Source organism: Ochotona curzoniae, unplaced genomic scaffold, assembly GCF_017591425.1.
Source record: "Ochotona curzoniae isolate NIBS_2020 unplaced genomic scaffold, NIBS_Ocur_1.0 scaffold_3208, whole genome shotgun sequence".
Classification (NCBI taxonomy): domain Eukaryota; kingdom Metazoa; phylum Chordata; class Mammalia; order Lagomorpha; family Ochotonidae; genus Ochotona; species Ochotona curzoniae.
The window spans coordinates 1871774-1892672 of NW_024467106.1; the positions used below are offsets into that span (position 1 = coordinate 1871774).

Here is a 20899-nt window from a genome sequence, read left to right on the forward strand (position 1 = left end):
AGCTCCCCAGTTCGGGTCCTGATTGCAGATGCTGGGCAGCTGGGTGACGGCCCGGGGACTCAGTTCTGCCACCCACATGGGCAAGCTGGATCTGGTTCTCGGCTCCCAACCCCGACCATTGCAGGTGTTTGGGAAGTAAACCACGTGGGGACTCTCTTGTGGTCTCTCCTCCACCCCTCAAATAAATACACTTCTAAGAAGTTTGCATCGCCCCCCTAGACGCACACAGCAGGCTGGGTTGCTGCCTCCATTCTCTGAATCCAGCAGGGGCCACGGTGAGCCCTGACATGAGTCCCAGTTGGGGGACCGGCTGGGCCCCCATGGCTGTGTCCTTTCCAGCACTGTGCCCAAAGCAAGCACTTCCTTCGGCAGTGGTCTCCACCGCTACCCGTCCACCCACCTCATCCCTGCAGGACCCCCACCCCATGGAGGTTCTGGCCCAGTCTCACTTGAGCGCCTGGTCCTGGCACCCCCTGGGCACAGTGCCCATCACACTTGCTGCCCTCGACTCCCCGCCAGGAGCCCCAAATCCCAGACCACGGGACACTCGCCTCCCCCAACAAAAGTGACAGGGACCCCTCCAGGCCACGTAAACACGACCACTTTATTGATGTGCACAAAAGGGTGCTGAGAGCTGCTCACTGCTGAGACCCAAGCACCCGGAGAGAAGTCTCCCAGGCAAAAAGCGCGGTGGGCGCCTCCTGCAGGCCAGGGAGGGGACAGGCACTCTGGGTGACAGGCACCTGGCTACCCCAGGGACCCTGGGGGCACCTGGGCCACCACCCCCTCACCCGCGGAGCCCAAGGGGGAGGCTGTACCAACTCAGGTTCCTCCGGAAGAACTTGCCCACGTGCATGTGGCCTGGACTGTGCGCAAGTGTCGCCCCCACCGCTGGCCCTGGGGCCATGTGGGTGAGGGTTCAGCCCCAAATACAGGATCCTTGAGACCCACACGGCTTCTGGCAGTGCGGACGAATGCTTGGGTGGGGCGCCACCCCGGAGAGCAGGGGCAAGGCAGAGCACGGCAGCAGCTCAGCCGCCTCACTGGGCTGGATCCCAGGGGCTGGATCCCAGGGGCCTGCGGCCGTGCACCTAGGAGCGAGGCGGCCTGCAGGAGCGGCAGCAGGCCTTGCTGTAGTACCAGTGGGTGCACAGGTTCACCTTGATGGCCAGGGCGCAGTTCGTGCCGGGCTGGTCCTGGCAGCTGTCGTCTGAGGAAGCAGCACAGTGCGTGAGAACACTGCTGGACAGGGCAGGGCCGCGCGTCCACCTCAGGGGCGTGAAAGACGGCAGGCGTCCAGTTTCCTGCAGTCTCACCCCAAGGCCCAGGGCCTGAACTGCCCACCTCACCTGTGCCTCCACTCACAGTCAGCTGGGTCCGTGCCCGGTGTCCTGGCTGAGAGGGCTGGAGTGCTGGTGGACTGTCCCACACCTGCACTGGCCGTCTGCGCTCTCGGCTCCCGGGGCCTCGAGCCACGGACGGTCAGGCAGCAGCACTGGCTGCCCCCCAGCCCGTCCTGCTCGCTCCCCCTCCAGGCCCTGGCTCCCACACCTCCCAGCAACGCCCCCACCTGGCCTCCTGCCTCTCTACCGCTGCTCACCTGGGGGCTCAGTGGGGCAGGGCTGCAGGTCACACGCCTGTCTGCCCACGGGCTTCACCAGCGGGTCACAGCCACGCACGATGTCGGTGCCCTGGTAGCACTTCACATCTCGCATTCTCATGCCCACCCCACAGGTCTTGGTGCACTGATGGGGGACAGGGAGGGGGCAGGGGAGCCTCAGCCTGCTGGCCAGGCCCCACCCCCCTGGCCCGGCAGGACTACATGCTGGAGCTGAGGAGGCAGGGCCCCAGCTGGAGCTGCCTCAGTTTCCCCAGCCGCACCGTGGTCCTGGGTCTTGGCGGCACTGCTGACAGGGAGCAGACCATGGTATCCGCTCACCTCAGACCAGGCACTCGTGTACCACTTGAAGCAAGGCCTCTCGAAGCACGTGGTTTCCTCGGCGGGCTTCTGGGCCAGGCCGCACTCGGGGCCACTGCGTGTCTGCGGCTTCCCGTTGGCCAACTCCATGCAGAGAACAAGACGCTTCTTGACTCCACGCCCACAGGTGGTGTTGCACTGGGGGCCGGGGATGGAGGGAACAGACCAGAGGCGAGGGCTGGGAGGATGCCAGGCCAACAGTGGGGTGCCCAGGATGGATGTCGTGTCCTGCTGCCGCTGGGCCCCAGGCGGGGACCTGAAGAGGCTGTCTGGCCACAAATCGGTTAGTGGCCAAAGGCCAAGGGTATGGCCGCCAGAATCGATTTAGCAGAAAACGATTTGTGCCGAGATGACCGGGTTAGCAGCGATCTGCCTGTGAGCAGATTGGAAGTGACTGGCCCAACGTGACAGTGGGTGACAAGCAGACAGCCATCATAGGCACAGAGCCTGCCCTGTGCCCCTGGCTCTGGGGCGTACTTCCAGTTCCTGGGCACGGCAGAGCCTGCGCCCAACAGGGGGCTGCAGGGAGCTCCCTGCGTGTCAGTCACAGCAATGAGATCTGTATCCATTGTGGCCATCAACTCCTCTTCCTGGCTGGCCAGCACTGCCCAGGCCCAGGACAGCCGGCTCCCCACCGGCTCCAAGACACTCACCCGCTCCCAGTCCTGGGCCAGCCAGTGCGCCGGGCAGTTCTTGTCCCCGCAGGGGTGGATGGCCAGCGGCTTGGTCTCCATCTGGCACTGGGACTCGGGCACCACGTGTCCATCGCTGGTCTTGCAGTACACGTGCCTGATAGTACGGCCCTGCCCACAGCTCCCACTGCACTGCAGGAGGGTGGCAGGTGCCCGGTGAGGAGGGGGGACACTCCACAGGGCCCATCCCCCAGGCAGCGTGGGAGGCAGTTGCTGTGGTAACCCCCTTTTAAAATAACAATCTCTGTGTTAGTTGCATAAATAATGCCTGCAGGATGGGGAATACAGAGAAAGGCATGCGGCTGACGTCTGACAGGACAAGGAGCACGGGGTGTGGGCAAGACGGGGCTGCTCTGAGCCCCAAGGCCATGGCTCAGGGTTAGGGTTTTGACTACCGGAGGTGCAGGGGGGTTAGGGCAGCCACTCCCACCAGCAAGCACAAGTGGGCGAGTGGAAGACGGGCAGGCAGACCAGTCGCATGCCCAGCACCGGAGCTCACCGGGCCCCAGTCGGACGCCGTCCACTGGCGGTCACAGGGCGGGCCGGTACAGTTCTTCTCGCCCACGGGCCGGGTGTTAGGGTCACACAGCTTCTCGTCCTCTGAGCAGCGGATGTGCCTGGTCACCACGCTGTGCTCCCCACACCTGGCCGTGCACTGGGAAGCCAGGGCGGGCGTGAGACGGGCCCGCCGCCCAGGCCCAAGGCCACTGCCCAGCCTCTGGCCGCGGCTCACCTCCGACCACTCGGACATCTCCCACTGCGGCCCGCAGGCTGGGTTGCGGCAGACCTTGCGTTCCTCGGGCCGCACGGCCTCGGCCGCCTCACACAGGTCACTGTACACGGAGCTGTCGAAGCCAGGCGACAGCATCTTCCAGCAGCGCACGATGCGGAACTGGTAGCCTTCGCCGCAGGTGCGGGAGCACTCGCTCCAGCTGCTGGTCTCCCACCTGCCTCGGGGCGGGGCGGAGGCAGGGCGGCCTTCAGCGACCCCACCTATGGCTGGGACCCCTGACACCCCACCCTGCACTGCCCCGAATCACTGAGGTGTCCTGGTGGGGGAGGGCTGCGCCATACACAGCTGGTCTAAGGCAAGGGGCCAGGAGGCCACCCTGGGGATGGCTGAACTTCCCTGCCCTTCCCCAGGAAGCAGGCAAGGCTGCCCGCAGCAGATGGAGAGACTGCAGGGCCACTATGGGCACGCTGCCCCAGCTCGTGCCCTGGCCGCCGCCCAGGGATCAATGATACTGCATTGCAGGACAGGAGGCCCAGGGCTGGACACCAGTGCCCACCCATGCGTGTCCAGTCAGTGGCCTCAGGACCCCTGGCTGCGCCCCGTGGGCCTCAGCAGCCGAGGTGACTGGACGGGGTGGTGTGCCTGCTGTGGGAAGCACCCGTCAGCTTCACCCCCCCCACCCCGCACTGCGCCTGCCCCTACCCAGGGCCCCCACTGTCCTGCAGGGGAGGGCGGGGGCGGGTATGTGGCTGTTGCCCCGGGCACTTGGGCGGGTACCTGGGCTGGCACTCCCTACCGGCACAGAACTCGTGCACGGGCTCTGGCCGGGTCAGGGCGTCGCAGTGGCTGTCGTCCACCTCGACACCGTCATAGCGCACACACATGGCGTAGGTCGACATGACTCCTGGGGCCAGGACAAGGGAAGGGTGTGTGAGCCACGGGGTCAGCAGAGGGCCTTGGAGACCTCCACGGGGGGCTGTGGCCGTGGCCAAGTCCACGGACACCTCGGAGCCAGGGACGTTGAAGGATGGTGACCCCCCACCAGCTCATGGTATCACAGGGCAGGGGGAGGGGGTGCTCGGGCAGGAGTGCTGGATGGGTCCAAGCCCCCTCCCTGCCCATGACCCCAAGTCTGCCCTTCTCTCTGCACCCCTCCCCACCCTGTTATCAGCCCTGGGCTTTAAGGAGACTTGAGGTGTCAGACGCCCCGTCCCTCCTTAATATGCACTCACAGCCACCCCTCTGGGGGCAGCAAGTGCCCATCCACCCATACCAGGCCTGTCCACCCTCCCAGGAGGCCCGGGGCCTTCAGACCTGGCTGCTCTCTGGCCTCCCCCGTACCCTCCCACTGCCCACTCCCTATTCGCTGGGCTCACACACAGCATGCAGCAGGGACAACACAGCAACCCCCTGGCACAAGCTGGCACTTTGCCATGCCTCTCTGGGCAGTGACAGCCCTGCTAAGGAGCTGGGGGGATCTGGGAGCGTCACAGGCCAATAACAAGGGCCGGGGGGGCGGGGTCTGTGAGGAAGATGCTAGCGCTGCCAGGTGGCAGGTGTGACGACGCCCTGGGCCACACTGACAGCTCTGCTGTCAGGAAGCCCACCTCCCTGAGCACAGAGGGCCTTGCACCCCTCCCCAACGTCCCGGCCAGGTGGGCCTGGGTCACTGCAGGTCTTAGACCCCTGCGGGGTGCAGTCCTGCCCTGGGGTCCTCCTGGTGGCAGCACCCACACAAGCTCCGCCTGCCTTGACTTGTGCACCCCCAAACAGGTCCCTCCCAGACAGGCTGTGGTGCCTCGCTGCACTGCCCCCAGCCACGCAGTGGGGGTGGGATGGGATGAACCCCAACAAGTGAAAGGCAGAGTCTGGCCAGCTCTCTCCATCACTGCCATGGGGTCCCGGGGCAGACCACAACCTGGAAACCCGGCCCATCCAGCCTTAGTCAGGGGTGCTCATGTGAAAACGTGCGGCTCCCTGGGGAGTGGATTCCCGTCTCCCTCACTCTCCACCCCCCACGCGGGCCCAGCCCGACACTGGAAATCCGCTCGGACGCTAGGCACACTGCCCAAAGCCCACTGCCGCCAGGTCTGTCCCTGGAGCCTTCTGTCCTGGTCACACTCGGGCTACGCAGTGCCCAGTCCGCCAGAGGCCACCACCCCCAGGGCTGCTCATCAGGCCCCTGCGGACGCTCGCCTTGGGGGCTTCTGGGTGACCTCACTGCTCCTCTGGCCACCAGCCATGTGTCCTGGAGCTGAGGGACAGAGGGTCCCAGAGAAGCCGCCCTCCACCCCACCATGCCAGGCTTCCAGTCTGGCAGAGCCCCACCCCACCATGCCCAGGACCAACACCTGTGGTGCAGGTGGCACTGCAGGGCTCATGGGAGGAGAGCTTCCACCGGTACATGTCGGCCGGACTCACACCTTGCTTGCGCGCCTTGGGCCGGGTCCTGGAAGGAAGTCAACCAGAGTGGGCATGAAAGGCCTCGTGTCTGCTGCAGGGTGGCGGGGAGAGGTTCCTGGGGGGGCTCTTCCTCCAATCCTTACACCTGCCCTCAGCCCCAGGCAGAACTCCGCCCTTGGGAGTCCAGAGTGCCCCTCACCGAGGTGGTTACACAGCCTGGGAGCTGCTGGTTACATGCCCCTATGGGGGTGCCCAAGACTTTGGGGCCCAGAGCATCGCGACTACTACATGCAGGTGTCTCACCCTCTCCCCAGATTCCCTTCCTTGCCAAAATGGTACTTGTGAACTGAGAATGTTCCAGAATCTTCTCCTGTCCCCACCTCCCTCAGCAGGGGCACTGGTTGGATGGGGGACCCTGGCCACTCGGAGGCAGGTGGCAGCTGGGTTCCACAGGACTGCAGGGGGTGCAGCACAGCAGCCGGGCTGGGTCCACCACCCCCTGGGCCTCCTGGCCAGTGCACCAGTGGTTAAGAGCGGCCGGATCTTTGAACCAGTCTGCACGCCTGGGCCAAACCTCAGGGGCCAAGTGTAGGCTTGTTCTGCACTTGGTGCAGGGAGCTTGGGAGCCGTGGCAGAAGCATCCCCTCGGAGACACTGCCGTCCAGCTGGCCTGCAGCCCCTGAGGGCCCGCGGAGCCAGTCCAGCCAACAGCCGGTCATCCGGGCCTCGCCAGCAGAACGTGGTCCGGTAGTGACCCTTTGACACGGCTCACATCTGGGCCCCCGGCCCGCCGGGTGCTTTCCTGATTGTGGACAGAGGGTGTTCTGACAGCTGTCCCCGCTCCGCTCTGGGGACCTGGGGTTGCAGCACGGGGCCAGGAGGTCGGCGCAGAGAGGGGAGTCCAGGACCTCCAACACCACTTGTGGGACCCTCGCCTCTGGTTTCCCAGGAAGAAGCTCCCACCCTCTCTTTTTAAAGAAAAGGACAAGAAACTGGCAGGGGCAGGGAGGAACAGCATTGTGGCACAGCGGGTTAAGCCCTGACCTGTAGCCCAACATCGCACATGGTGCCAGCTTGATCCCAGCAGCTCTACTTCTCATCCAGCTCCTTGCTAATGCATCTAGAAGGGCAGTGAGGTGGCCCAAATGCTTGGGGTCCCTGCAACCACGTGGGAGACCCAGAAGAGGCCCCTGGCTCCCGGCTGTGGACTAGCACAGCTCCAGCTATTGTCACCATTTGGGGAACAAACCAACAGATGGAAGATCTTTCTCTCTGTCACTCTGTCTTTCAAGTAAGAAAATCAGAATGAGGGTGGGGAGGAGCCTGAAGCCAGCACCCCAGGGCTCAGCTGAGACCATGCCCCCCGCCTTCAGCAGCTTTAAGTGCCCCGAACGCAGAGATGGCCAGGCCCCTCCCTGCCCGCCAGCCCTGAGTGGGCAGCATGGGTGCTTGGTACTGGAGGCCCCAGCTCACCCCTGCAGCGGCTGCCTGTTCATCTCATTGGCCGCCCTAGCAGGGGTCTCCCAGGGCGGCAGCACCCAGGCTCCAGGACATGGGTGCCCCTCCATGTCCTGTCCGCACCTCAGCTTCTGGGACAGTGACTCTGGCCTGGGAGAGGACTCTCAGTCACCCAGCAGCCTGGAGGTGGCCTTGCACAAACTAGAACAGAGAGGGCCGCTCCCCTCCCTTCCACCCTGCTGGTGGGTAGGAATGAGCCCCTCCCTGACAGCCAGGGCGGATGGGATCGGGCTTCCCGCTCTGGGTCGCCTTTGATGCCGCCAGCCCACCAGCGGACACGGCTTTCTGCCTGTGGCCAACTCACCCAGGCACAGCTATCTTGGCCCCGTGGCATCCCCATGACCCATCTGTGAACCCACAGCGGAAACAGCCAAGCACTAGCAGGTATCATGACTCGGGCCAGGGGGACCACAGACCCCAATGCGGCCACCAGGGACCCCAGAACTGCCATTGGCCTGGGAATCACTTCACACCTGAGCCTGCAGGGTCCCGGCCCAGCCCTCCTGGGTGGACACGGCTCGGGTCTCACTGTATGCCCTGCCCTCCTGCCACAGCACGTGTGTGCGTGCTGGGCTCTGAGTCACCTGGGTAGATGCAGCTGCATCACCACGTGGTCTTGGGCCCAAGGGGGACCAGGCAAGGACGGGGGAGGCAGCTGAGATAGCCCTGGCCAGAGGTCGCAGGCCAGCACTGTCTGACTCGGCCCCTCCGTCTCGGCCCTCCAGCCCCCAGGGCCCCTCTCGCTCAGAGCCCAGGCAAAGCCAAGCTGGCTGCACCTGCCTGGATCACTCTGGCCACCTCAAGGCTCGTCAGTAGGGATGGCCCTGCAGCGTGACTGGGCGGGCCTGCAGCCACTGTGCTTCCAGACGGTCCCTAGTCCAAGCAGGCTCCTGCCCACAGGCCCCTCTGCCACGGTGTGCCCAGACTCAGGCCCGGAGACCCATCCCCCTCTCCCTCTACACCTGGCTCACAGCCGTGCACCACCCCCTTCCAGCCCCTGCCCTGGGAGGACACGTGGACGGCCAGGTACATGGCAGGACGTGGTCACGCTCACTGCCCTCCAGGTCCTGGCTGGTGCCTCCTACCTGGCCTTGTGTGTCCTATTGCCGCCGGAGGTGGGGAGGCTGGCGCTGGTGTTGGGGAAGGGGGCCTCCGAGGAGGAGTTGGCGAGCGGCTCGCTGCTGAGCTCCAGGTAGGCGCCACCTTCCTCCTGCTCCTGGTGAGCGTGCAGGATCTCGGCTGGGGCGTTCCCGGGGCCACCGGGGGCCAAGATGCTGTTCATCGTCTCGTTGAGCGCAAACTCCTTGGAGTCCGAGCCGGTGCCCAGCAGCTGCCCAGAGATGGCGTTGGCAGACAGGAACCCCCGGGACGTGAAATGGGTGTTCATCTCTTGGTCACCCTCATCCCCCGCCAGCGACGACCCAGTGGCGTTGTGGTCTGCAGAGTGAGACGGGGCGGCGACATCAAGGGCCTGGGAGAGAGACCCAGGCGAGGAGGCGCTGAGCTCCCAGAAGGCCGTGTGGGCCGCCATGGTCCCCTGTAGCGACCCACACGGTCCCCGTGGGGGCTGGGTGGAAGAGGCCCTTGGGGATGGAACTGGCTCATCAGTGCGTTGTCCCGAGAGGACGCAGGGACAGAAGGGAGGCCGTGGGAACGCTGGGCCTGGGCTGCCCAGCGCTGTGAGCGAGGGCTCAAGCCGTACAGGGAGCGACAGCTGGCTCCCTGCACTGCCTGGGTCCCTGTCGGCAGGTGCAGCCGGACAGACGGTATCGTGCTATGGGGGCAGGGGCCACATTCAGCATGTACACAGGAAAGCTACACATGGACTCAGGCTCCACTTTGCTCCGAGCTTTTCCAGACACCCACGCGGTGCACCGCCTGCTCCTTTGAGGCTGACACTGCCAGGGTTCGAGATGAGCTGGGTCACGGCACATGCGGGAGGCAGTGAGCAACAAGCACACCAAGTGCTGGTGGCCGTGGCGTCCCTCTCCCGTGTGAGTGCTGGGTGTGCTGTGTCCCTCTCACAGCCTGAGAGCTAGCCTGGCACCGAGTCCCACCCCCAAGGTCTGCAGGTGCCTGGCCCCTCTCCCCCCGCCCTGCTGTTCCTGTACCTCGGAAGCCCTGGCCCCTGGGGGCGCCCTGGCAGGCCCCACCGCTGCCGCTGGCCGGTTCGCACACCTCGTTGGTCTGCGGGCCCCTGCCCAGGCCCAGCTCCATCTCCGGCCCCGGGGGCCCAAACAGTTGGTTGTCCAGGCCGAGCCGCTCGGAGGAGGCCGGGCCGTAGAGGGAGCCGTTGTGCTGCAGGAAGCGCAGCAGGCCTGCGCGGCCCAGCTCCTGGCTCTCTGCGCTGTCGGAGGCGGGCTCAGCAAAGCCGTAGTACAGAGGCTGCAGGCGGTGTGTGTGCGGCGGCTGCAGGAGCGTGTACTCAAAGGTGATGGACGGGCTCTTGCCATTCTGGTTCCACACCTGGGGAGGGACCACAGCTGCCCAGCCGGCCTTGCTGTGCAGTGCTGGCCCCCACATGCCCCTCCCAGAGCCAGGCACCTGCCGCCCCACACCAGGGACAGCCTGGTCCCCAGGCTAGGACACTGGCACACAAGAGTATTGGGGGGCGGGAGCGGCCCACCCTGCACATGGGTGCTAAGAGGGGTGGCTACCGCCCACAGGCCTCCTGGGCAGGCACACGGGGGCAGGAAGACCAAGGCCTGCCTTGCTTTGGAATAACCCTGAAGGGTAAGCCAGCTCAGTGCTCCCAGGGGTGGCCTGGCTGTCCCAGCCTCACAGGGCATTGCAGCTTCCACAGAGGCCCTGGAGGGAATGGGGACAGGGTGCTAGTGGCAGAAAACGTCCCTCCTGAGCAGCTCCTGGGCAGCTCCGAGGCCCCATGAGGCTGTTCCAGACACAGAAAGGAGCAGGGACTAGTGCGCGTCCATCTGTCCGCCCACCCAGCTAAGCCAAGCCGGCACAGGGCCCGGTGCTCCCTGCCGAGGCTGCGGCAGCCTCCGCCACACTCAGCCCTGCTGCCCAAGATCCCCCTCCCATGGGGTCTCTCCTTCTGTCCTGGGCTGTTTATTCCAAACGTGAGGCCCCTGTCCTGCCTGCAGGACTCCCATTAGCACCAGCATCCCAGGAGCTCTCATCTGCCCAGACACTGGCCATGGGGCCCAGTGCTGGGCACCACCAGCCTGGGCAAGCTGAGGGGAATGGAGCCATAGCACAGCTTAGAGCTGAGGTCCTGTGCAAGGGTGGGGCCTGGGGACATGCCCCCAAGACCATGCTCCCATCCTCACGGCCACAGCCAGGGGGCCGCCAGGACTAGCAGGAGCCACTGGGCAGGCCAGAGCTGGCAGCACGCCCCAGAGCTCAGCTGCAGCCAGCTCCGATGGAGTCGGGGGCAGTGGGGCAAATCCCAGTCACACTCACCCCTGAGCCACATTCCCCCACCTCCAGAAAATTCTGGGAGCTTCCAGAAAGCTGAACATCTTAGGAAGCAGAGCCAGGAGCCACCAGCCTGCCGACCCAGCAGGGGCAGCCCCATGGGGAGGCTCCCTCTGGCCAGCAGCATGCTCCACGGTAGGAGGGGGTCCCCCAGGAGAGGGGACCCTGCTGCCTGCCCTGAGCGCCCTGGGGGATCCCCAAGAGGAAGGGAGCGCTCAGATTGATGGGGTACAGCTGGGGTGGTGGGAGGACGCAGCAAATGTGCCAACCAGACAGGGCGGGGGGGACGTAGGGAGCTGGTAGGAGACAACGCGGATGAGAGGCAAGCAGCACATGAACAAGGCCCGCGAGGGGCAGAGTGTAGCAAGCCCGCAGCCACGCACCATGACGTTCAGGCCCTGGTTGGTGGGCCCCTGCGCCACGATGTACTCAATGCCCGTCTCGTAGACGTCCGTGGGCCGCCGGTACTTGACCACGGTGCCGGCGATGTTGAAGTTCTTGGGGCTGTCCACCTTGTAGTTGCCGTTGAAAAAGTAGAAGCCGGTCTCATCCGCCAGGGCTGCAAGGACACAGCCACTGGGTCACAGCGCCCTGGGCTCCGCCCCGACACCCCCTCTGTCCCATCCAGGACCAGGCTAAACACACAGCCACAGCCTTGTCCGCCGCTTGGCGGCAGCTGGCTGCAAAGCCTTCCTCTGGCTCTGAAGGCAGCTCTCCATGTGTGCCATCTCAGCCAGCAGGCAGGCGGAAGGGACGGCATCTAGCTGCTGCAGCCAGCTCCCCTCTCCCAGCACCTGCACCGACAGGTTCAGCCACCCTGGCCACCTCGAGCCAGCCAGCTCCGACCTCTCTGTGCGGACAATGACACAAGTGTGTGACCTTCCACCCCACCCACCCCGCCTGTGCCTGCCGAGGGCCCAGACAAGGGACTGACCTGCCCACACACATCCCAGTCAGTTTCCCCCTGAGGCTGCCATCGGGGGACACTCCTAGGGCCCAGCTCTGATGACCCCCAGCTCAGGGCCTCCAGCTGCCCTGTCCTCCCAGGAAAGCAGGGATGGGGAGAAGAGCCCCAGAGCCTACAGGCTGGGATGGGAGGGAGGGAGGCAGCCCCAGCTCCCAGGGACACTGCGCTTCTCTAAGAGTGTCCTCAAGTTCGGTTCCAGGAACCGGCCCGCGGACAAGAGGGCTCCAGCTTCCCAAGTCACTGACGCAATACACATGGAGGCGTGGCAGTGAGCCATCTGTTATCAGACAGGCGCAGGACACGGCTGCCCGGAGCCCGCCCCCTCGCCGGAGCCTCAGACAGCAGCCGAGGCCGGGGGCGGGGAGCAGGGTGCAAGCTCGGTCCCAGGCCAGCAGCCAGAGCCTGCTTCCCGACGTCCAGGGCGCCCCGGCTGCCCCAGCCGCCCTAGGTGCTTCCCATGTCAGCTCCGAGAACTCACCGTCTCCCAGCCTCACCACTGCCCTGGCCACTGAGCAGCGACAGAGCGGCAGGCCTGGTGGGGCCTGGCTCCCCACAGCCTGCACAGGTTGGACGCCTGCCCGCAGGAGGAGTCCCAGGCCAGCTCCAACCAGAGGGGCTGAATTCAACAGAGCACCCCCATGCCTAGGGCTCCCTGTGTGGGGGAGGCCCAGGGGTGGCTCCTGCTCAGGGCTCACACACATTCACCTCCTGGGACTGCCATGCCCACTAGGAAGTCACTCCAGAGCCCACGAGGCAGGGAGTCCCCATCCAGGGTTCAGTTTCCCATCAGGCACCAGGCAGGGCCACAGCCTTGGCACGAGGGTTGACCTCTGATCCTGCCACTCGCAACCTTGCACCAATCCCTTGCACACCCGTGGGACCACCCCTCTGCTGTTTCTGGCTCCTGCCAGCCCCAGCCTGGCCCACTGGGACACCCCCGTATGCGCACACACACACGGCTGGTTTCTGGGGCCCACAGCATCCAGCCTGGAACTTGTGGTTCCCTGAAGGGATGAGGCAGGGTCACCCGCCCAGCATGCCACCCAGGCTCCGAGGACGCACCCAGCACATCGGCCGACTTCCTCCTCTCCACGATCTGGATGTCGCGGGCACCAGCTGGGATGTGGGTCACCAGGGAGTAGCCTGGAGGAAAAACACAGGACAGACGTGACCTTCCTGAGAGGCCGACCTGGCGTGAAGGGGCGGGGTCGCCACCTCTGGAGCACCACATGGGGGAGGGGCAGTGCCCCCCACACCTGTGCCAACCACAGCCACGAACCCTGCCCCTACCTGTCGGTGCCTGCCCAGCCCCTGCCAAACGACACTGTGGACCACCAGGGACCAAGTATGTAACCTCCCATACATCTTCCTGGTACAGTAGTGAGGCCCGCCTCGTGGCCGTGTAGCCAGGCGCGAGCGCGTTCACAGGTGCCTGGTCCAGCAGGGACCACTGCACGGGGCGAATGGGCAATGGCATCTTGCCTGCCTCACACCCAACGCAGAGCTTTGGGCAGGAGGCACAGAGCTGGCCGGTGCCCCTGGGCACCCGGCATGCCTACAGCAGGTGCTCCGAAGGCCCATGCCACAGGCTCCGCCCCCCGTGCACCGCCTCAGTCCGCAGGCAGGAAGCCTGCTGCCAGGCTGTGGCAGGAAGGGACAGCGAGCCAGCCTGCTCCCCTAGCGCATGTTCTGCCCACTGTGTCTGGACCAAGCGCTGACGGTGTGCCCACTCTCTGTCCTCGCCCTCTGCAGTGGCCTGTCACTGAAACCTCCTGAGGCCAACATGCTTGTGCCTGCTGTGGGGGATGGGACCCCCAGGCTCCCAGACAGCCAGGCCCCCAGCAGTCCTTAGCAGGGCCTGTCCAGGCTGGCCCGGTGTCCCCAAGGGTACTGTGGGCAAAGAGTTCTCATGCTGGGCCTCACATTTGCCACCTGCTAAGGAGATTTCTGGCTTCCTGGTTTTCCCCCGCTGGGTTGTGATAACCCAGGCTGATTCTACTCAAAATGTACACTCAGTTCAACGGGCAAGTGACCCCTTCCACGAGGGCTACACCCCCCATGGGAGGCTGGGTCCAAGCTGATGCAGCAGCAAGGAGGTCTCAGTTCAGCGGGCAAGTGACCCCTTCCACGAGGGCTGCACTCCGCCCCCGGGGAGGCTGGGCCCAAGCTGACGCAGCAGCAAGGAGGTCAAGGAGAAAGGGGTAGGGACCGACTGGCGCAGCAAGCCGCAGTATACCCTGTGAGTGTGGCATTCACACAGCCCCACAGGCTGCGTCTAGGGCCCAAGCAACCCCGGCTGGGCACAGTGCAACACCGTCACTCAGGCCCCCACAGCCCTGGTCATGGTGCCCCAGTTATTGCCCGGGTTCCGCTCCCAACTGCACGCCCTGGGAGCAGCGGGCACACGGTTCAAGGGCTTGGGTACCTGCAACCCACAGGAGGCCTGGCCAGGGTTCCAGGCTTCAGCTCCAACCCAGCCAGGCCTTGCAGCCACGAGGGAAACAAACCAGCAGACGGGAGCCGTCTCTTTGTTTCTCTCTCTCTGCCCTTCAAATAAGCCAACAATCCCATGGTATCCAATGCTAGCTGAAGGGGCTCAGACCTGGCCAGCCCACCCCCACCTGCCGGAGGACGGGTGACCCCAGAGGTGAGGAACATTCTCCGAGGACCGCCAGAGCCGGATTACCCAGACTGGCAGCAGACACCCTTACCCAGGTGGGCGTTGCCCTTGCGGTAGTTGCCAGTCACGTGGGTGCAGCTGCTCCCGTCACCCTGGCAGACGCCACATCTGTCCAGCGTGTGCGTGGAGAAGAGCACTCCGTCACAGCCAATGCGCTGCAAGAAGCAGAGATGCCGCTGGGAAGGCGCGGGGCCGCGGCCGCCCGCATGCGTGGTGCCTGTGTGTGCTACAGCAGTCAAGGCAACCGCACTTCGCTGCACTGTTTCACAACCTCACATTTTCCAGACACGCAAACCCCCCGCACGTCGGCGAGCTTGCAGGAGGTGCCGTCGCGGGCGGGCACCATGAGCTGCCGCTGGCCGTCCACGGTGGTGCAGTGCAGGTCACAGGGCTTGCTGGAGATGTGCACGTAGTCATCTGGGCGGGGTGGGGGCAAGACAGTGGTCTCAGCAGGTGGCAGGCGCCCACGGCTGCCCCCTGCCCTGGGCACATGCAGGGAGACTGAGGCTGGACAGTCCAGGGGCTCCAGACCTGACGAAGGGCAAGGCCCCCGAGCTCCCCAACCTCCACCCTCACCCCGAGAACTCGCAATGCTATTGCCTGAACCACTTGTATCCTTCACGACAAAAGGGCTACCGTCCACTCTGGCCCCTACTCCAGGGCCATGCCTGGTCCCCGCTGGGATCATCCCACTCCGTTCCTGTGCACCCTGGGACACTCCCATGCCCCTGGGCAGGAAGCTGTTCCCGGGGGTGGGAGGGAGTCACGGCTTCCACAGGAGGGTACAGACTCACCAGGTCCTGGCCCTGCAGCTGACCCCTCTGAGCCCCCACAAGACGCTTGGGCTGGAGCTCAGTGACCCCCCACCCCTGCCAGCCCTCTCCTGGGCCGGGTCCTGAGTGCTGGAAGAGGGGCTGCGGGTACCGGGGTACAGCGGCTTCCACTGGTATGTCCGCCCGTTGTACACATGCGAGTTGAAGGAGACACACTGCTCCTCGCGGAAGCTCCTGCCGTCCGGCGGACACTCCTGGGCACGAGGACACGGGAGGCCACTGCAGCAGGCCAAGCAGGAAGGGGCTGCTGCCCAGGGTTCATGGGGGTGGTGGAGAGGAGGCCTCCCGCGGCCTCACTCGGGCTCAACATCCAGCTGTCCAAGCCCAAGCCAGCCAGCTCCCCAGCCCTATGGCAGAGCGGGTCCTCGGGGAACTCCGCAGCGGCACCTGCTAGCCCCCCACCGCTCATGGTAGACCCTGGCAGGTGTGTAGGAGGCCCTGCCCAACCACTCCAGGACGCAAGCCCCGGCCCACCATCCCAGGAAAGCAGCTGGCCTCCTCCAGCCTGTTGCTCGGCTCAGCCCCATGTGCCCAGGGTCCCTGGTTCCGGTTCAGCTTGGCCCTCTCTTAGCTCTCTCCTACACAGTTCATGAGGAAAGGGAGGCCCAGAACAGGAGGGATCTGGAGGACCCCTGGGAGACAGCTAGCAACCGTGCAGTCTCCAGACGAGTTGGGGGGGGCTCAGGGACACCCCAACTCTGAGTCACACAGCAGCAGCGTGGGGAGTGGCACTGCAGTGTGTGCCTGTGGGGGGCTCAACTGGAGCCAGGCTCCAGCGTTCGGAGCAGACCAGGACGAAGCCCCTGACCCTGAGACCTGCCTCAGCTCGGCCGGCCGTGACCTACAGCCGGGGCCTTACCTGCACATGGCAGAGCTGGTATCGCCTGGGGGTGCCCGTGCAGGTTCTGTTCCCAGCACCCGAAATGGACTTGCGCCTGAGGGGGACACAGATGCTGGGCACAAGCCAGGCAGCTCCCCCTGGAGAGGACTCAAAACCCCCAGCTGGCCACAGGTACAGCTGGGTCACACGGCGGGCATCTGGGAAGCCCACACTCACACAACGCAGGCCAAGGAGGGGCCTCGCCCCACAGTGACAGAACATGACATGCAGGTGACCACCCTAGGACCCACTGCCTCCCGGCACCCCCAGCCATCCGTGCTCGGGGTGAGGTGCTGAGCCCGTACCTCTGCTGCAGGCAGTGCCTCTCCTGGGACATCACCCCGCCCCCGCAGCTGCGGGAACATGCTGTCCACTTGGTCCACTCCCCCCACCAGGACGCCGTGGCATCAGTGCCTCCCTCCAGACTGTTGGACGATGGGCTGTTGTGCTGGGCGGGAGACCAGAGAGAGTTAACAGGGATGGCTGGCAGCACTGCTCTGCCTCACCCACAGAGCCTACTGCCGACCCCCAGCCCTGGTCCAGCCTGCCCCAGCCAGCCCTGTCCTGCACCAGCTGGGCTCCCCACAGGTCCAGCACTCCCCATAAAGCACACCTGCCCAGCCCTCCTTCCTCCTTTCCCTCTCCAGCCCAACATCAGGAGCCAGGAACGCGGGCGCCCCTGGAGGCCAGCCCCGCTCATCTGGGAAGCTCCCAGGGTCCCTGGGCCGCACCCCTCCAGGGTCAGCCGTGGGGCGCACCCCTTCAGGGTCAGCCGTGGGGGAGGGACCACAGCGCCTCATCTGCCGACACCGCAGCCTCACTCACCGTGGCCTCAGCGGATGCTGTTCCCCCAGCCACAACAGCCACAGCCAGCAGGGACCAGGCCCAGCGTGGGTACTGCCACCCATCCATCCTGGGGAGCGAAGGCCACGCCACCAGCCGCTCCTCCGCGGCCCCAGGCACCCAGGGGCAGCGTGGGCACCAGGTCCGTGCCCCACGTTCCTAAGGCATGCAGAGGAAGATGCCATGCACTGTCACCCAGTCTCCAGCCTCCCTGGGGCAGCGGACACTGGGGCCCAGCCTGGGAGAGCTCGTGGGAAGCACACAGGCTAGCCGCTGGACGCCTGGGCTGCGTCTCCCTCCGGCCGCAGCTCTGCACTGCTGAGGGTCCCCACCGGGGAGGGACTGCCAGGCCCTCTCCTCCCAGCGACATGCCTCAGGTGAGCCCCCAGGGAGCACAGCACCCAGCCAGCTGGTACCAGGGTAGGCAGCACCCTGGCATAGGTGCTCCCACCCTCCTGGGAGAAGGTGGAGTGGGGGAGGGTGGGTCCGGCTCATGCCACCCAGCCAGAGCCACCCGGCTGACCTTCCCGCGCACAAGGCAGCACCCTGGCCCAGCACCCGCCGAGGAACAGACTGGAGCAGCAGGCAGGAGGCCTCCGGCACAGGCCCCGCCTTCCAGGGAGCCTTCTGTAGGGTCTGTCGTCCTGGGCGTTCCTTGCCAGCAAGTTGCAGCAAAGTGGGAAGACAGCAGCAGCAGCCAGAGTTCAGAGTGGGAGGCCAACCTGCCCAAAGTCACACAGCATAGCACCAAGGAGCCCGCTTCGTTCCTCGTCCAGCTGACTGCAGGACCCCCGGCCCTGGCCCTCTTCCAGCCCCAGCAGCCTCTGCCACCTCCCACTTCCCTACGGGTCAAGCACCTGTGAATGAGCCAGGCCACCCGCAACACACCACACACACACACACCCCGGAGGGGGCCCTGTGCTCTGTGGCCGTGGTGTAAGGTGTAGGAATCCTCACCGCTGGCCTCCCCTCCCCCGCAGCTCCCTCTCCCACCCAGCGGTCCCAGGGGTGCCCCAGCCCCTGCCTGCGGGCTGGAGACAGGTGCCCAGGGCCCCACACTCGGTTTTCATTAAGGATCCCAGACACTGCTGGCCGCCGGCCAGGCCTGGCTCACGCGGGATCCATCCCTCCCTGGGGTCCAAAAACAGCCACCGGCCAGCGGGGCGAGGCTTGCAGGGGAGAGCGTCAGGGGCCCAGGCTGGAGCGAGGGGCCACCCCGAGCCCCCAGCCCCCTCCCCCACGAGCCGCCTCCCATTACATAAGCGCCTCCCGGGCTGCCGGGGGTGACCTGCCCCGGCCGCACGCGGCCAGCCCCGGGGACGGCGATGAGCTGGCCTACCTGACCTGGCTGGGCAGGTCGTCTTCCCCCGGCCAGGGCCCAGGGCGCCAGGTGCGCTGCGGGGGCGGCGCCGCGAGCAGCCGCCGCTCCGCCTTCGCCCGGCCCCCTCCCGGCCGGGCCGCCTCCCCTGGCCCGCTTCAAAGAGCCCGGGCGAGCGGATCCCGGGAGGGGCTGCAGCCCAGTGGCGGCTGGGCGGCCGGCGGCGGCCTTTATAGCTGTCAGGCAGACGGGGAGGATCTCACACTTCCCCAGCAGGCCGCTCCCCCGCCCGCCGCCGCCGGCCGGCCTGGCGCACACTTTAACCCGCTCTGCGCCTCTGGAGCGCGGCCAGGCCGGCCCAGCTGCCTGCTGGCTGCCGCTGGCGGCGGCCCGGGCCCGGGGCTGGGGAGCGTGCTGGGTGTCCAGACGCGGCGGCCTCCAGCCTGGGGTCAGCAGCGAGGCGGACAGAAGCTCGCCCCCGCCCCGCCCGGCCAGCTTCTGCCCCCAGCCCGGGGCCCCCCGACTGCAGAACGGGTGTCCCGAGCAGTAGAAGGCCTAGCAGGTGGAGCAGGGGGCTTGCAGGGGGCCCAGCCAGGGCACCCAGGGAGGCCCCCCAGAGAGGGCAGACGTGCCCGGGGCCTTCAGACCAGACGGCCGGGATGGCCAGGGCCCGTGGGGAAGATGTTCAACACCAGCTTGGCAGAGCGCAGGGGCCCAACTGGGCCTGGGCCAGCCGGGCAGCCCCGGGCAGGGCCGGGCCCAGGGCTCAGGCCGCCCGCCATTCCTGCTGAGTCAGACTGGAGGGGCCGGGCCGGGCCAGCGCACTCGGCTGGAGACCCTTGGGGACAGGCGGACAGGCGGCCTGCATGGCAGGCTCCTCCAGAGGCAGGCGGTGGAGAGGCAGCTCAGCCAGCCCACCGCTCAGCACCTCTGCAGGGCACTGCGGACAACAGGGCCAGAGCTGTGTGGGCATGGCCAGGAGCTGGGGAAGTCCTGCCCTGTGACTGACCACTGGCCAGAAAAGGTCAGGAGGGAACAGCCAGCAGTGACGGGCAGGAGCTGGGAGGGCAATGTCCATGTCAGAGCCCTCCGGGCCCTGGCCGGCAGTGGGGACACCCGTTCCTTGCTGCCCTGCCGATGCTGGGGGGCCAGGTCTCACCCGTCCCACTTTGCGGTGGGGTCCTAGGGCAAGAGGCAGAGTTTACCCTAACCCGGCCGCACACTGCCCCCTGGAGTCTGCACGCGGAGGTGCAAGCATGGGGAGCCTTCTGCCCACCACGGAGGGGCCCCACATGCGTGGTCCCTCTCCTGGACGCATGGGCAGCCCCCTGGGTCCGCGTCTTCCTCCCCTTCTGCCAAGCCCCTCCTGGGGATGCTGGCTCCCACATACAGCCAGTGCCAGAGTGACTAAAGGTTTCCCCTGAGAAAGGCCCAGGGTCTAATGCTACAGGTTGGCCACCTGGGACACGTCCCCTCTGGCTGTGTGACCTCCCGCAGGTGTGTGGCCCTCCAAGGAGCTCCCACCCTCCCAAATGTAAGACCCACCCTCCCAGGGCCCTGGGACACATGGTCAGTCAGGTATACACATGCAGGCACACTGAGTTGGGGGTTCCTGGTGCTTAGCAGTGTGGGCATGCGCCCTGCCAGGTGAGCAGAGGGGAGACTGGTGCCAGGGGCTCCATGTCCTGCAGGGGTGAGGCGTCTCTGTCCGCTGTCCCCTGGCTGGGTGACAGGGAGAGTGCCCCGCCGGGAAGGAGGTCCTGTCAGCCATCCCTAAGGGCAGGGGCCTCGGGAGACCTCGGTGAGCTGACCTGGGGCGGCTGGCCCGACGTGCCCCCGGGTTCTCACTTCCCTTCCCCTCCCGTCTCAGTCGGCCATGTCAGAACCAGAGGAACTGTGGGGCCAACGGGGCCAGGTCCCCTTGCTCTAGCGTCTGGAGGGGCACTTGTTGCTGGCACCCAGTAGGGGAAAGCAGCCAGGGTGGCTGGCCCCACAGGATGGCACTGGAAATTCTCCCATCACTCAGCAAAGCTGCAAAAGGCAGCGAGGAGGTCTCCTGGCCATGCGCTCCCCCTCCAGGGCCACTGGTTCTATCCCCACACCCCCGGGGAGCTGGGGGCTCTGAGTCAGCCGAAGACCCAGGTGTGACCAGAGTGGCCCCGGCCAGCAGCACCCTGCAGCACGGCCACTGGAAAGCAGGAAAGGACCAACAAGGATTCAGATTCCAGGCCTGGCACTGGGTCCCATGGGTGCAGCAGTCCCCTCCCCCACAGGTGTGCACACCCTCATTTAGGGTCCTGCCTGAGGACTGCTCCAGGAACTCTAAGGGGGTAGAAGAGCCTTCTGCCCACTCCTCGCCACCCCCAGCTTCTCATCACCCCCAGCCCCACACAGCACACCACTCTGCAAGCAGAGAGCCCATATGTGCCCAAAGCCACCTGTTCCTCCCCACCCGTACTGCAGGGATGCTTGGACGACCCCACACACAGAGCCCCAGAGTGCAAGCACTGCTCCAGGGCAACCCAGCGCATGGAATGTGGAGGCCACAGAGGCAGCAGCTGGCCCAACTCTAGGTCAGCCAGGCAAACAGACAGCTGTCCTAGAGGCCGGAGCACA

General features: G+C 66.0%; 1 protein-coding gene across 1 annotated transcript; it reads right to left on the bottom strand.

Moving 5' to 3' along the window:
* Positions 1 to 1090: 1090 nt before the first annotated feature.
* ADAMTSL2 (ADAMTS like 2) lies at positions 1091 to 17034 on the bottom strand. Its single transcript, XM_040963357.1, has 18 exons — positions 16948 to 17034; positions 16428 to 16570; positions 16102 to 16177; positions 15334 to 15436; positions 14681 to 14826; positions 14441 to 14564; positions 12792 to 12872; positions 11146 to 11321; positions 9436 to 9790; positions 8410 to 8761; positions 5755 to 5852; positions 4181 to 4307; positions 3404 to 3617; positions 3170 to 3325; positions 2632 to 2802; positions 1940 to 2116; positions 1601 to 1745; positions 1091 to 1210 (listed from the first exon to the last, which is right to left on the bottom strand). Exons 1-18 carry the CDS (start codon positions 17032 to 17034, stop codon positions 1092 to 1094), a joined length of 2850 nt encoding a protein of 949 aa, XP_040819291.1. The 3' UTR covers position 1091.
* Positions 17035 to 20899: the final 3865 nt, after the last annotated feature.